This window comes from Bombyx mori, chromosome 21 (assembly GCF_030269925.1).
Source record: "Bombyx mori chromosome 21, ASM3026992v2".
NCBI lineage: Eukaryota > Metazoa > Arthropoda > Insecta > Lepidoptera > Bombycidae > Bombyx > Bombyx mori.
In genome coordinates this window covers 1,537,865-1,552,915 of record NC_085127.1, presented here as the reverse complement: position 1 = coordinate 1,552,915, position 15,051 = coordinate 1,537,865, and the positions used below count along the sequence as shown (strand labels likewise).

The 15,051-nt window shown below is 38.6% G+C and overlaps 2 protein-coding genes across 4 annotated transcripts in view; both read left to right on the top strand.

Annotated features, from left to right (window-relative positions):
* Positions 1-6,728, top strand: part of LOC101737814 (bumetanide-sensitive sodium-(potassium)-chloride cotransporter) — a 51,935-nt gene extending 45,207 nt beyond the window's left edge. For both annotated transcript variants that reach the window (XM_062674608.1, XM_012689778.4), the window contains exons 19-23: positions 29-143; positions 1,673-1,809; positions 1,938-2,052; positions 2,540-2,688; positions 3,636-6,728. In XM_062674608.1, the coding sequence (XP_062530592.1) occupies positions 29-143; positions 1,673-1,809; positions 1,938-2,052; positions 2,540-2,688; positions 3,636-3,895 (776 nt within the window). In that variant the 3' untranslated portion in view covers positions 3,896-6,728. The remainder of the gene's footprint in view (positions 1-28; positions 144-1,672; positions 1,810-1,937; positions 2,053-2,539; positions 2,689-3,635) is intronic.
* Positions 6,729-12,150: 5,422 nt separating this feature from the next.
* The window catches only part of LOC101737535 (mucin-2), a 95,289-nt gene continuing 92,388 nt past the window's right edge, over positions 12,151-15,051 (top strand). The window contains exon 1 of one of the 2 annotated variants that reach the window (XM_004925398.5): positions 12,151-12,341. The gene's annotated coding sequence lies outside the window, so the exon portion shown is untranslated. Of the gene's footprint in view, positions 12,384-15,051 lie in introns of both variants that reach the window. The other variant, XM_021347508.3, reaches the window with a different exon arrangement.

The following is a 15,051-nucleotide window of genomic DNA, read 5'->3' as shown; positions in this document are numbered from 1 at the left end:
AGCATTAAAAGTGTTATGATTCCGACAGGCAGCACGTCTGACTTGTCGGTGGGGTCGCCACAGCTGCGACGCGCCGTCTCGCAGGACCCCGGCGCAGACCCGGACAAGGAGCAAGTCAAAATTAAAAAAAGCGGCAAAGGAAGGTATGAGATATTACCACAAGTATTATCTACTAGCGGCCCGCTCCGGTTCCGCTCGGGTCTTTAACAAAAAATTCAACGATATTTGAGGTTGTTTTATTTTTTAAAATAAAAGAACACTTATTGCGGCATAACTATAACTATATGCTGTTGTGACACTTTTTGTAAATAATAATGTGCTCCACAAAGTCTTATTACATTATTTTATTCTATCGTCAATACTTTTCGCAGGGCACGCGATGTAAAGAATATTTTAGGTAATTTTTTACATCTTTCGTTACATTATTGGAGTTTTAGTAGAATCCCTAATTTTTTTCAAAAAATTATTATAGCCTATGTATGTCTCTCGGAAATAATGTAGCTTCCAAACAGTGAAAGAATTTTTCTAATCGATTCAGTAGTTTCGGAGCCTACTCAATACAAACAAACAAACAAATCTTTCCTCTTTATAATATTGGTATAGAAGTATAGATGTATCCATCTCATTCTCTGGCACTCTATAAATACGTGCTTCTCTTTTTAGTGTCGTTTTTTCGTTTCGTCCAATGTCAAATCGGTGCGGTCCTTAATTGCGTTTCCATCGATTCCGACATGAAATCTGAGTACCGTAAATTTGTGTGAGTCGGGACCCTTTCCAAATCCAACACAAATTCGCAATGGTTTTTCTTAGGGTAATACTAATGAAATTGAGATTAAAATGGTTCCGGAGGCTTTTTATATACGACGCGTTATTATACAAAGTAAATTACAAAATACACACAAGAACTGAAAAAATTAGCTTGATCCGATTTACCTTGGCTTTGGGGTGAATCAGGTTACGTATAGGGACAATAGAGTTATTCTATAGGGCTGGCACTATTTAGTTGTGAGATAGATAACTGTTTAATATTCTTATCCACTAATTAAAGTCATTTTCAGTTCAACAAAGTTAAATCTAACAACTCAAAAAAAGTATTGTACTCTAGTCTCTATTCCCCCAAATCTACTGTATGGTTCTATGGACATGTTTACCACTAAACCATATAGGTAACCCAACTTCTGTCACTTCCGGCGTCTTATGAACCAGGCCACGGAGAAGGAAAAAAATGTGAGCCGTCACGGGACGCCTGGCAAATGTGAAACACCAACATTATTTTGTAAAAGTAATATGCAGAAAAGAACAAATTGTGATAGGAACTAAATATGTCATAATGATAAAATAAAATATTACGAAAAAACAATTTTTTTTCAAGTAAAACACTGGTTATGTGTACTGTAGTAAACAAAAAACAACACTGTATACACTACGGAGTATACACTATAGGTATCCGAGCTCAGTGTAGCGAGAGAGATGGCTTAACGCCGGATCGAGTGGGAGAGAATCGCACAGTCGATTGCGTATGGCGATGCGTCGCCACACCGTACACACTACTGCATATAGACTGTATATATATACCATCACATAGGGTGGCGACGCGTCGCCACGCCAGAAATCGGTTTTACGTGCGGCTATAGATGTTTCACATCAAAAAAATTGATATTTTTTATTACAGTAAAGGTCTAAGTTACGCTGTGCGGAGGGCTCTAGGGTCTGCGGTGGCTCGCAGGGCGTCCTCGTTCACTTCAGTGGAACAATTCACGAGGAGGCAGGCCGGGACCGTCGACGTTTGGTGGCTCTATGACGACGGAGGTGAGCCATACAACCCTATGTTCAATCTATGTGTGGTCCAGATAGACCAGGATAGGTATTGTGTCGGCGCTAGAGAGCGCTCGTGTAGCGACTGCGTGGTACTGACGTGCCTCACGATGCGCCCCCAGGTCTGACCCTGTTGCTGCCGTACATCCTGTCCACCAGACGCGCCTGGTCTTCCAGCCCGCTGCGGATATTCACGCTCGCCAACAAGAACACGGAGCTGGAGATCGAAGAAAGGAAGTAAGTTTTTTTTTAATTGTCGTATAGGCAGACGAGCATACGGTCCATCTGATGGTAAGTGGTTACCGTAGCTCTTGGACGTCAGCAATGCCAGGGGCAGAGCCAAGCCGCTGCCTACCGCTTAATACTCTCCACAAGCCTCATGTCATCCGTACTACCTGGAGCCACTGCGTTCATCCATAGTGCGTTTCCAGAGATCATTTTTGCCACGTACCATCCGGCTATGGAATGAGCTCCCCTCCACGGTGTTTCCCGATCGCTATGACATCTTGTTCTTCAAACGAAGCTTGTGGAGAGTACTGAGCGGTAGGCAGCGGCTTGGCTTTGCCCCTGGCATTGCTGACGCTAATGGGCGACGGTTTATGATGAGATGGGCCGTATGCTCGTCTATACGGCAATAAAAAATTAAATAAAATTAAGTGGAACTTGAGAGTCAAAACTATTTAGACAGTCTACAAAGATCATACTCAAATAAAAACGTTTCCAGCATGGCGTCCCTGCTGTCCAAGTTCCGCATCGACTACTCGGCGCTGACGGTGGTGGCGGACATCACGCGGCGCCCCCGGGACTCCACGCTGGACTACTTCGACCAGCTCATCGCGCCCTTCATGGTGCCGGAAGACGCCAACCATACGGGTGAGATGTTCGATAAACTATCATGTAATATCGATACATGTGGGTAGGAGTACATTTTCAGTGTTTGTGCATGTGACAAGTGTCGAATTACTACTATGCTCGAAGATGAATGTCGTGTGATAATAAATGAATTGGGTCGGGTAATAAATGAATTGCTGTTCGTTAGTCTCGCTAAAACTCGACAACGGCTGGACCGATTTGGCTAATTTTGGTCTTGAATTATTCGTGGAAATCCAGAGAAGGATTAAAAGGTAGATAAAGTCTGCCGGGTCAGCTAGTACTTTTTATATATGACGGAGTGACTGATTCTATTGTGTTTTTAAAATGATGACGTCGCCATTGCTAATTATGTCAACGACTGATGATGGCGCCGCTGGCACCATGTTTGTATTACAAATGGTGACGTCAGCTCCTCGTCCATGTTGTCATTGCCTTCAATAGTGGCAGAAAATAATACTTACTTTTCCAATGAATTCCATTTATTACATTTCAAGTGCACAACGATAACAACAAAGAGCTCCGCTCCGTTCGGTTGCTCGAGTCGGAATGTTTTGTGCGACAATAGTCACTCTTATTTATAGTAGAAAGTGAGGGTAGCTCTTAAACAGTAATTGACGTGTGATGGACTTATAACCGTTAATCAACAATTTGAACATTGTAATGTTGCGCCAATATCTTATCTTTATCGAATAGAACATGTCACGGCCCCCATGTGGTTATCGGAGTCCGTGTATATCGCGACTATGGAGGGTAGACTTAAGGAGAACCGTACATAAGGGAGAAGCTTGAAAAAGTGTTCCATTTTCAGCACTAAATAACAGTTCAAAAATCCTCCAGAATGGCGCTAGCATAGACACAGGGTATATATGAACGAACGATGACGATTGGTATAACTTGGGATTTTTCTTGATTTGATGCACTGAGATATAAAGAACGTCCACGCACAGCGGGTGTGACGGCGGGAGTGACTGCGGGCGACCTGGCGGCGGCCCGCGAGCGCACGCACCGGCACCTGCGGCTGCGCGAGCTCATCGGGGAGCGGTCCCGGGGCGCGCGGCTGGTGTGCGCCACGCTGCCCATGCCGCGCCGCCGCAGCGTGGTGCCGCCGCCGCTCTACGCCGCCTGGCTGCACGCCATCGCCTCCGCCGCCGACAACACGCTGCTCGTGCGCGGCAACCACGAGCCCGTGCTCACCTTCTACTCCTGACCACCCTCCCAACACCCTCCCAACACCCCACCCATCTAACCAATAGCTTCAATCTCTTTCAGATAAGTCTGTGGGTAGTTTGTAGTTTGTAAATACATACATTGGAATCTAAGGGATTTATTTAATGAAAATAAATAATAATTTAAAAAAAAAATAACAAAAAAGGTACGATTTTATAGAAAATCCAACTAAAAACTAGGAAAATAAATTTTAATAAATTTGAATTAAAAATAGTGTAAGAAAAAAATTATTTTATTGTATAAAAAAAAGCGTGGGGTGCTTTTCAGGATATTATCAAAATAAACCTACTCATATTTGTCCATAAAATATTTATAACTACTGATACCATACACCCCATGCTTTTTTTTATAATAAATAATAGTTTTTTTTAAACCATTACTTATATATATTTAATTTTTTAGTTGAATTTCAATTTTTTCAATATATTTTTTAAATATTGTATTGTCATCGGTCCTTAATAATGAATACCAAATTTCGAGTTAATCCGCCGTTTTGAAGGTGGTCAAAATCATGTTCAAAGATTCCGTTACATACTAACAGACATACGTCTGAAGCTAATAAAAGTGTAATAATTATCTTAGAAACAGTTACACGATATCCATAATGTAATGTTAATGATAGTCCAGACTACGTGCGACTTTAGGGTACTTCCCGCCGTCCTGACTTTTGTCGTGATGACATACTCCTCCAGTCCGAGACTACCCACAACGTCTAGCTGTAGACGCCCAACGAGCCCATGGACATCAGGTGGAAGGCGAAGTTCGATAGAATATTGCCTTGTGGCAGAAATAGACAACATATTCATGCACATAAGGCCTTCCTTCAGTACTGAAGAAGTAAGAGGAATAGAAGTAGGACAGGATATTTACTGATACGAACATGTGGTGGAGAAAGCATTTTCAATTTGAAGTCGTGTAAGATAAAGTACTCATGAGTGCTCACGGTCATCGTCCTGATCCCGATTTTAACTTAGACGTCGTATTACTGTAAAGCAGAAACGGTTAATCAGTGTAATAGTAATAATGAAATATATTTTCGTAAGATTTTACAAGATTTCTCTAAACTATTTCAATATTATACACATTTAAATATTTTGTGAATGTATATGTATTTAATTATATGTGAGGTATTTAATAATTGTACGCCTATTTATACATACTAGACATCCCGCAGTAGTCGAAATTCGACTATAATTAATTGGAATTGTAAGTTTGTAAACTATTATGATTGTATTTTATACTTCTATAATCACAAATTTCGCCAAGACTACACTATAAAAATATTAACAAAGAGAAACAATATTTAATCTATTCTCAATTTGTCAACAGACGTCAAGAACAAAAGCTTGACAATAAATATAGTATGCATGCGTGTGTGCGTCAAATACATGGTATGTAGTGTGTGTAATGTTTTCTTTATTGATTTAATGCATCGTTTATGCATGATTTAAAAAAAATATTAGTATTGTGCACTTCTTCTCTATATTCTCTATAGGTGTGGAAAATTTCATACTCCTCCGTCCGCGCAATTTTCGTAAAAAGGGATACAAAGTTTTTGCTTCACGTATTAATATATAGATGTGATGTGTTTAATAATTGTGCACTTATTTATACATATGTATACGTTTTTGTGAGTTCTCACACGTGATCAGCAGTGCAATTTTCTAATCGATTATACAAATTACATGAAGAAAGCTTACATTAATTTATTATAAAATAATATCAATCTCGAATTTCTTGACTCGCTGTAACATAATTATACTGTAAATTTTGATTTAACTTAACTTATTATAGTGATGTTGTAATATATTTAAATAAATATTTATTTATATAAATATTAACGGGTCAAAGTCTATTTGGTTTAAGCGATATTTTTGCAACTTTACAAGAACTTTACATTAGAGCCATTTAAAGTTTAAAAACCTAATGACCTTTGACCTCTAGATGTGTAATAAGTCGTGTGCAATGAAAGATCTGTGCTTTTAAAAGTTAAAAGGTACATTTTTCAATGCAAACCTGCAAAGTCAACCAGAAGGTGCAGTGAAAGCTCAGGTCTTCAAGCCAAACTTTTGTTATTATTATAATTTTAACATGTCGGTTATGGTTACATTGGAAAATGGAATAATAATTACGATTCTACGGTGACGTATTTAAATCGATTTAATGTTAGATCTTTTAGAATCGATACAATTTACTAGACAGTGGATCGCGTGACGCTTATTTTTCATAAATGGCCAAACGAAGTCGACTGAACCCAACTTAATATATCATCGTTGTTAAACCAACATCTGCTATGTGCATTTTTTGAGATTTTTACTTTGACCTTTTCATATAGTTCACAGCCCTATTTAGCGTATAAAAAAAACTGTTATTTGTCTATATCTTTAATATTTATCTATAGCTTTCATTTGATATAGTTCTTAAAAATTCACCTTATTATCACATTTTATAAGAAAATGTTTTTACTCGTTAATTCAAAATAGAGTTTTTGCACATAGCAGATTATGGTTTGACAGCGACGATATGTCATTTGTGATCAAAATAAGCATCGTGACAACCCTTGGTCACTAGCGCACAACGATTACCCACATGTGACGTGGCGCGCTGTGATTGGTGTTCAGTTTGACGTAAATTGTTTTGACGTTTATTTCGAAGTATCTCAATATTAAATCGACTTGAATCGGCATGCGTAACTAAAGTATTGAATCTAAATTAAATTAGAAATCTTATTAATTAAGTGCAATATGTTTTAGGTTTTAAACAATAAACATGACAACTGGTAATCGAATTTAAAATATATATAGTGAGAAGTGCGAAGTGGTTTTATTATGGTGTAGTTTTATGTTTTTTGTTTTTTTATTGCTTAGATAGGTGAACGAGCTCACAGCCCATCTGGTGTCAAGTGGTTAATGGAGCCCATAGACATCTACGACGTAAATGCGCCACCCACCTTGAGATATGAGTTCTAATGTATCAGTATAGTTACAACGGCTGCCCCACTCTTCAAACCGAAAGGCATTACTGCTTCACGGCAGAAATAGGCAGGGCGGTGGTACCCGTGCGGACTCACAAGAGGTCCTACCACCAGTTTTTTTATTGCCCTGTAGCAGGACCAACATACAGCCCACCTGATGGTCAGTGGTCACCGTTGCTTATGCACGTCAGCAATGACAAGGGCACAGCCAAGCAGCGACCAACAGTGAATTTAAAAACAATTAAAATGCTTACGTATCTATATATAATAGAGATAATAAATGGTACATATATCGAATCTCCATAGGGTCTAATCCGTACAGTTGGCAGTAGCGCATTGAAATGGAATCATCAATGAAATCTATCATTTTTGAAGTGAAACTTTTTTAGTTCTTTGGGTGCGTTGAGAGTAAAATTTAACTAGCGACAGATTCGTTACGGCTAGAGACAAAAGATAGAATTTAGGACGAGCGAGAGTGAGAAAATAGACAGAGCGTCTTGCGAACCACTTGACCTTGAAGAGAGAAAGAAGGCGAGCTAGGTCGTTTCTCTTATAAACATTCTGTTTCCGGGCGTCGGCCACTAGATACCTTGTTATTCGTTTCTCATTGCTCCTGTAGATGGCAGTAACATATTATTATCATATATTTTATTTTTAATGAATAATAAAAAAATAAAGAAAAAAAACTATATTTAATTGGAAATATGATGAAGAGGTCGTTTCACTTATACACACGGCGTTCCCTATTACAAGAGAAATTTGATTTAAGGATGTGAAATGAAGAAAATCACGATACTATTATGCATACCACAAAAGAAGTTTCACTTCTTTCATCTGCACCAAGCTGCACGCGCACCATATTTTTTCTCATTGGCCTTTTTGTATTAAACCAATTTATGTTAAGTGGTTCTGGATACCACAGTCGCAATGTGAATGAAGCCATACACTCTGAGACATGTGCTCATAATCTTAGTTTCACTGTCAGTAGCGGATTAAAGGTCCAGAGCGCCCTAGGCAATCACTTTATCGGCGCCCCTGTACCGGCCATAAATGGCCATCATAATACTTTAAATTTTAACTAGTTGTTTTTGCAATTACGATGACGTTGTATCATCAAACCCTAGACTTTAGTAGACCAGGACCATTTAGTTCTTAATCGTCGATATTTTATATATTTTTATTGCCTAGATGTGTGGACGAGCTCACAGCCCACTTGGTGTTAAGTGGTTACTGGAACCCATAGACATCTACAACGTTAATGCGCCACACACCTTGAGATATAAGTTCTAAGGTAAGGTCAGTATAGTTACAACGGCTGCCCCACCCTTCAAACCGAAACGCATTACTGCTTCACGGCAGAAACAGGCAGGGCGGAGGTACCTACTCGTGCGGACTCACAAGAGGTCCCACCACCAGTAATTACGCAAATTATAATTTTGCGGGTTATTCCTTGTTATTCCTTCACCGTGGAAGTCAATAGTAAACAATTGTTAAGTACGTATTTCATTAGAAAAATTGGTGCCCGCTTGCGGGATTCGAACACCGTTGCATCGCTATATACGAGTGCACCGGACGTCTTATCCTTTAGGCCAGGACGACTCTGTTGTTATTTGACGTTATGTTATTTTCTTTATTAATTTAAAAGTTCTGAGCTCGCGCGACCCTTGTAACTTCAAGCCCCCAGGCACGTGCCTAGTTTGCCTTACGGATAATCCGCCTCTGTCCACTGTATAACGGCGGTTACGCCCTTTAAGCCCAAACACGTCATAATCTTCGCGGCAAAAACGGCATAATGTTTGCAACGCGTGTTCAGAAATGTCTTCTTCTACTGTTTTAAACTCATGCCTGCTTACTAATTACTAGATTACATCACAATCCCTAGTAATTAAAACAAATACAATTATGATTAACTTAAATGTTCTTTGATCGTATTGTTTTTTTAATTGCCTTTTGTTAAATCAATAGAATATAGGAAGTGTTATGTTTAATACGAATAGGTTAAAGATTGCATTCGCATCGATTATGCCCATGAGAGACAGTACTAATAAGTGTAGTTTTTGGGGCTGCTTTGTTAATAAAACCTCGGAGCACTTATGTATTGGTCATGGCCATTCAGGGGGGAAGAGAGGGAGGGGGACAATTGTGTTACCAACTTAAAAATAATAAAGTTTTAATACAAAACATGTTGGATAGAAATGCCTATAGTGGCAACATATGGCTATTGATGATATGATGGTGATGATGGGTGTTATGTGAGCCTGGAAGAGCACGGAAAATACCACAACTGCCTATTTCGACCGAGAAGCAATCGTGCGTTCCGGTTTTAAGGGTGGGGCAGGCGTTAAATTGTGCAATTGGAACTTATACCTCATGTCTCAAAGTAGGCGTTCGCTTTTTTTTGTCAATAGCCTCCGGTAACCGCTTAACACGAGGCGTACCGTAAACTCGTTCACTTGGATATGCAATAACAAAACAAAAACATGTTGGCTGTATGGGCTTGTATAAGTTCAGTGGAAAAACAATTATATAACTATTTTAGCTATTAATAAATAATTACAAAATAAGCAAGTTAATTTCATAGTGTGTATGTTATAATGCAAATGCGTTTGCAAATCAATTGTTTTGCAAAAAAATACGTGATTTATTTAAGACGCTGTCTCATCACAAAACGAAGTATATTTGTTTGTCTAGATCTACGTGACGATATAGCGAAATGTCATTAATACTGCAGGTAGGAAAACGTGCAGTATCTACATAATTATTGAAGGTTTCTTAGTATGTTTGCCCTCTATGCGTTGTACCGGATTGTGTATGTATCTACAGGTATTTGCAGCGTTTATGTATCTACAGGTATTTGCAGCGTTTTCTACACAGTGTTATAGTCTGTGGTAGAGAGACGGAAACCCGCCAAACCGAAAGTAAAATGGGACCCATATTATTTTATTTTTTATGTTCTATCTAACCTAAATGTCCTGGGTACGAAACTTAACGATATACTTTACCGCCAATTGATCGATATAAGTGACTACACGAAAAACTCTCAGGCGATCGACTGGAGAAGGAATGTTTTAATTATAAAATGTTGTTTATGATTGCTAATTCACTTAAAGTACAATATGCAGAATTGTTGCGTTATTTAATTAAAAATCGATATCGACACTCGACATTCCCCCAAATGTTCTTAAGCCACTCATCCGAGTGTGATGAAACTTGGTATTGTTGGCAATTCAGGGAACATTACTTTTATAATGCCGCGAAATTATCGTCTTTACTATATAGTTGTCAAAGCGCTATTCTGAATTTGACAGGAAACATGTTTAAACCTAGACCTTTTACTTCAGTGGTTTATACAGATGAATTTCACTTTTTAATTCATTTAATAATATAGATTCCGATTTAAAAGTAACCCAAAATAACTAGACTCACTATCAAATGTGATATGCGAACTTCAAATTTATGGTAAGTATGCTGAGGATCTAAGCTCCTGTACAATTGCATTTAGATTATGCCATGTGTCTTTGTATCACCATGTACAGCTTCATATTTTCTTTTGGTTTTTTGGTTTTCAATACATTAGTCAGCGAACGAGCCTGTTCATATCTATACACCCATCTTTTCGTCTACTTTAAAGGGAACAATTTAATCAGCTTTGTGTTTAAGTTTGGAGTTTCTTGGTATTTGGAACTATAACTAGTTTGTGGATTTTTGGAAATAGTAAATGAAAATCTCAATACTATTTAACTAAACCGAGCAACAACTTATGTATTATGGATTTTAATAAGCGGCATTCCCGATCCTGCGGACAGAATGGAAAGCAGTCGACGTCGCCCCAAACACGTCATTTCGGATCCTCCCGATCCACTAACGGTGCTTTTAGGTACTTCAAGCACCAGTCATCGTTCTCGTCGAACCCGTCGCTTGCGTCGAAGGGCTCGACGAGTAAATTAACCCACAGACACACCCCACTGAGTTTCTCGCGGGATCTTTTCAGTGGGTCACGTTTCAGATCCGGTGGTAGATTCTGCGAAGCACAGCTCTTGCTAGGGTTCGTGTTAGCAACGTCGTCAGGTTTGAGCCCCGTGAGCTCACCTACTATTACACTACATACTACTACATTCGCGCAATAAGTCGCCATTAACCGCTAATGTTTTACCGCACAGCTTCAAATATTATATGTAACCATAAACTTTTGTGCCATTTTACAAATAAATGAAGACCTAAACGATTTTCTAAAGTTTGAATACTACGGTCAATTAATCTTTGTTATTGGACAATTAAATTTCATGAAACTATAATTTACTGTTAAATTTAACGGTTTCTATCTTTGAGTAAAAGGTATTCGTAATAGGAAAAAATGTTTATTGATATTTTATCAAGTAGTTTATTTAGAACTCGTATTCCAGGGATATAACGCGTGGTAATAAATAAATAATATTAGTGGCTTTTGCCTTTTTCAGCTGATATAAGTAGGGTTGTGACACCTTGTAACATGCCCTACCATGAATTATTTAGGCATGCTGAGAAGTTTCATGCAAACTTATTGCTCTGTGGATGGATACTAAGAAAAGTTACAGTAGTATATTTAGGAAGCAAGCTCGTATGTTATGATTACTAGTCGGATGGACTGTTTAAAATTCATAGTTACACGCGGCTGAGTTTCTCGCCCGATCATCTCAGTGGGTCGCGATTCCGGGCCGTTGGAAGATTCTGCGAAGCACTGCTCTTGCTAGGGCTAGTGTTAGCAAATTCTCTCAGGTTGAGCCCGTGAGCTCACCTACCCGTCCGAGCGTAGCTGGAATAGTCTCTTATGCTACCAGCGAATAGGTAAAAAAAAGTACAAAATAATAGAGATTCGAATTTTGTTTCCCAAATTAGACAGATGTAATGGCCATGAGTTCTATTGACATTAGCAATAAAAAAGAACAACGCTTTACATTTGTTGGTATCCAATTAAGAGAGTTTGAGCCTTTCGGTTTTGAGAACAGTTCAATGGAGTGTTGATATGCTAAAAAATTTATGATTTTCTTACGGTTTCTTAAAATTTTGTCACTAAGAAATGTTTTGTTGTCTTATATAAAATTTGTACATGTAGGTTTCGATTATGTAGTCATCTCTAGTTATCTGCAATGACTAATTACGTGCAACTTTCATTGCAAATTGTCCACCGGAGCGCGCACATTACAAACAGAATCTAAGCGATTTATTCATTTTCTAATAGCGATGGTTGAATGCAATCATTATCTCGGCCTCTGGTCAAGCAACTATACAGCCAGTCGGTAAGCGCGCGGCTCGCTCGACGCACGCGTTTCCACGTCCCAACGAACTGTCAATGTCAAACTCGAAAAATACGTTCCAATTTTAAAAAAGTGACATTAAAATAGGTGTTTACAAACAATCAGTGCTCTAAGTGTCGTGTTGTTTTTTTTTTATCGGGATTTGAACAACGGCAAAGGTAAACACGACAATTATGTCCTTAATTTATTCCTTCGAAAATGTATGTAGTGTTCTTTCTTTTGTTATTTTATTTATCTGTTAAGTTGATGTTACTCAGAATAAACGTGACGTGTTTTTTCAAGGAACTTTTTTCGACTGCATAATAAGATTACTATTTATAAAACCAGAAAAAAAGTATAATTCTTAACAAAGTTTGTGAAACACTTTTGCGCAATGTAATCAAACATCGGCATCAGAGCACGATTAAAAACTTGTTTTACGATTTATAATTTGAAAACGAAATTATGTTTCGGTTTGTTATCTTTATATAGACAAGGTCAAAAGACAATACATGCCTTCATGTGGTTGATTGAAAAGTTAGAGTGGATATGTTAGTTGACTCTAAATATTGCAACGTAGGAAAATAAGGAAAATTAAGAAATAAAGTTAGTCAATGAAATAATACTAATAGAAGAAACTAAAAATACTTTTGCGATTTAATCTTGCGTTTTTTATTGTCATTATTATTTAATAGGCGAGGATTTGAAAATGTTACAGTTTTCATGGTCACCTTCGCGGGATTAAGCCTTCAAATTAGTTTTAAGTCAATCATTCGCTAAAACCGTAGAAAGTCTTATAAACAAAGATTTCGTTCGAAAAAGTTCCATCTTGTTTCCATTAAAACGAAGGATATGAGCGGTAGGTAGTGGCTTGGCTGTGCTTGTCATGGCTCTGTCCACGAGCGACGATGACCACTGAATATCAGGCTGACTGTATGCTTGTCTGTATTCGAAGGCACACGATATGTTAGCAGCCAGCATTTTAAAACCGTTCCTTTAGCATCCCTATACCCGGAAACGACAATGAAGTTGTCGGTTGGTTCGATTCTTATGGGGTAGGATTTTTTTTTATTGCCCGAGCAGGCAGACGAGCATACGGCCCACCTGATGGTGAGTGGTTACCGTCGCTCAAGGACGTCAGCAAGTCAAGCCAAGTCAAGCCAAGTCAAGCCAAGTCAAGCCAAGTCAAGTCGAGCCAAGCCGCTGTCTACCTTTATTTTTAGGTATTGCTAGAAATAAGAATTATAAATGAGAGTATGTTATGACGCGATTTATAAAATTTATTTTTCTGGTAATGTTATGAATTTTAGAGTTGCTAATATTTTATTTCGCGACTGTATAATTTTCTATAGGTTCATCTGTTTGTTTGTTGTTCTATGCGTTTGCGTATCGTGGATCCGCATCGGTTAAAACCAACTTCTCATTGTAGTCCTTGGCTAAGCTTGTGCAGTTTTTGTCCGCGCGTCACGGAAGACTACTGGCCAATCATAAATTATGTTACATTAATTAAACTCTATCTCTTCAACAAATAAGACTATTTTAAATTTATCTACCACAAAAAGTTCAACAACAATAATATGAATGAATGAATAGCCTTTTATTAAATTTAATGTAAGCCTTAATATAGTCTCCTATTTGAATTTTACTTATTTTCTGTAGATCTGTTTGCCAATCGACAAAGGCCTTCTCCAATCTCCAATAACAATAATATATTGAGAAGTCGTCATGGCCTAAAGAATAAGACGTCCGGTGTATTCGTGTTGAGCGATGCACCGGACGGGAATTCCAGGCGGGTACCAATTTTTCTGATGAAATACTTACTCAACAAATGTTCTCGATTGACTTCTACGGTGAAAGAATAACATCGTGTAATAAAAATCAAACCCGCAAGTTTTAATTTGCGTAATGACTGGTGGTAGGACCTCTTGTGAGTCCACGCGGGTAGGTACCACCGCCCCGCCATTTCTGTCGTAAAGCAGTAATGCGTTTCGGTTTGAAGGGTGGGGCAGCCGTTGTAACTATACTTGAGACGTTAAAACTTATACCTCAAAGTGGGTGGCGCATTTACGTCGTAGATGTCTATGGGCTCCAGTAACCACTTCACACCAGGTGGGCTGTGACGTGAGCTCGTCCACCCATCTAAGCAATAAAAAAATTTGTATAATAATTTAATAATATATTTACTGCCGGCTCCAGGATGTAGGCTGTGCAAGACTGGTTATTGTAGCAAGCCTTGGAGTAGGTCTATGTCCAGCAGTGGACGTGCGTGAGCTGAAAAAAAAAACACTCTGCTGGAGCTATCCCCTTCTAACAAGTCAACCTATAGTGATGATAGTTTCAGAAGATATAGGTACGCGCTTTCACCATCGTAAGCACTGCTAATAATTCTTGGTATTTACAAGGAAAGATTATGGTGCAAATACCTCATCTAACCTATAACATCGGCCCGCTAATTTTCTCGCCGGATCTTCTGATCGCGATTCTGATCCGGTAGTAGATTCACTAGCGAAGCAGTTGCCCTTGGTTTGTTAGGTCTCCTTTGGAGGCGCTCGGGCAGCTGTTAGCAAATCCCATCCCATCCTGACTAAGCCTTTGCCCGCCCACCTGTCCTGGTGAAACTGGAAAGGCCTCCGGGCTACCAGTAATCATTCATTCGAAAAAAAAAAAACAATGTTAGCAAAACACGTTTTAATTATAATAGTTTATAAGCTTAGACGAGCAAGCACGCTTTACAACATAACTGCTGTTACAATTAGTCTGGACGTTCCGAATCGAACACCGATGCCACTTTATGATATTTAATGACTATTATAAAGTCCAGTCTAAATGAAACAGGCATTATCATTCTAACTATCCCGACGGAAAATTATGAACGTGTTATGTGGGTAC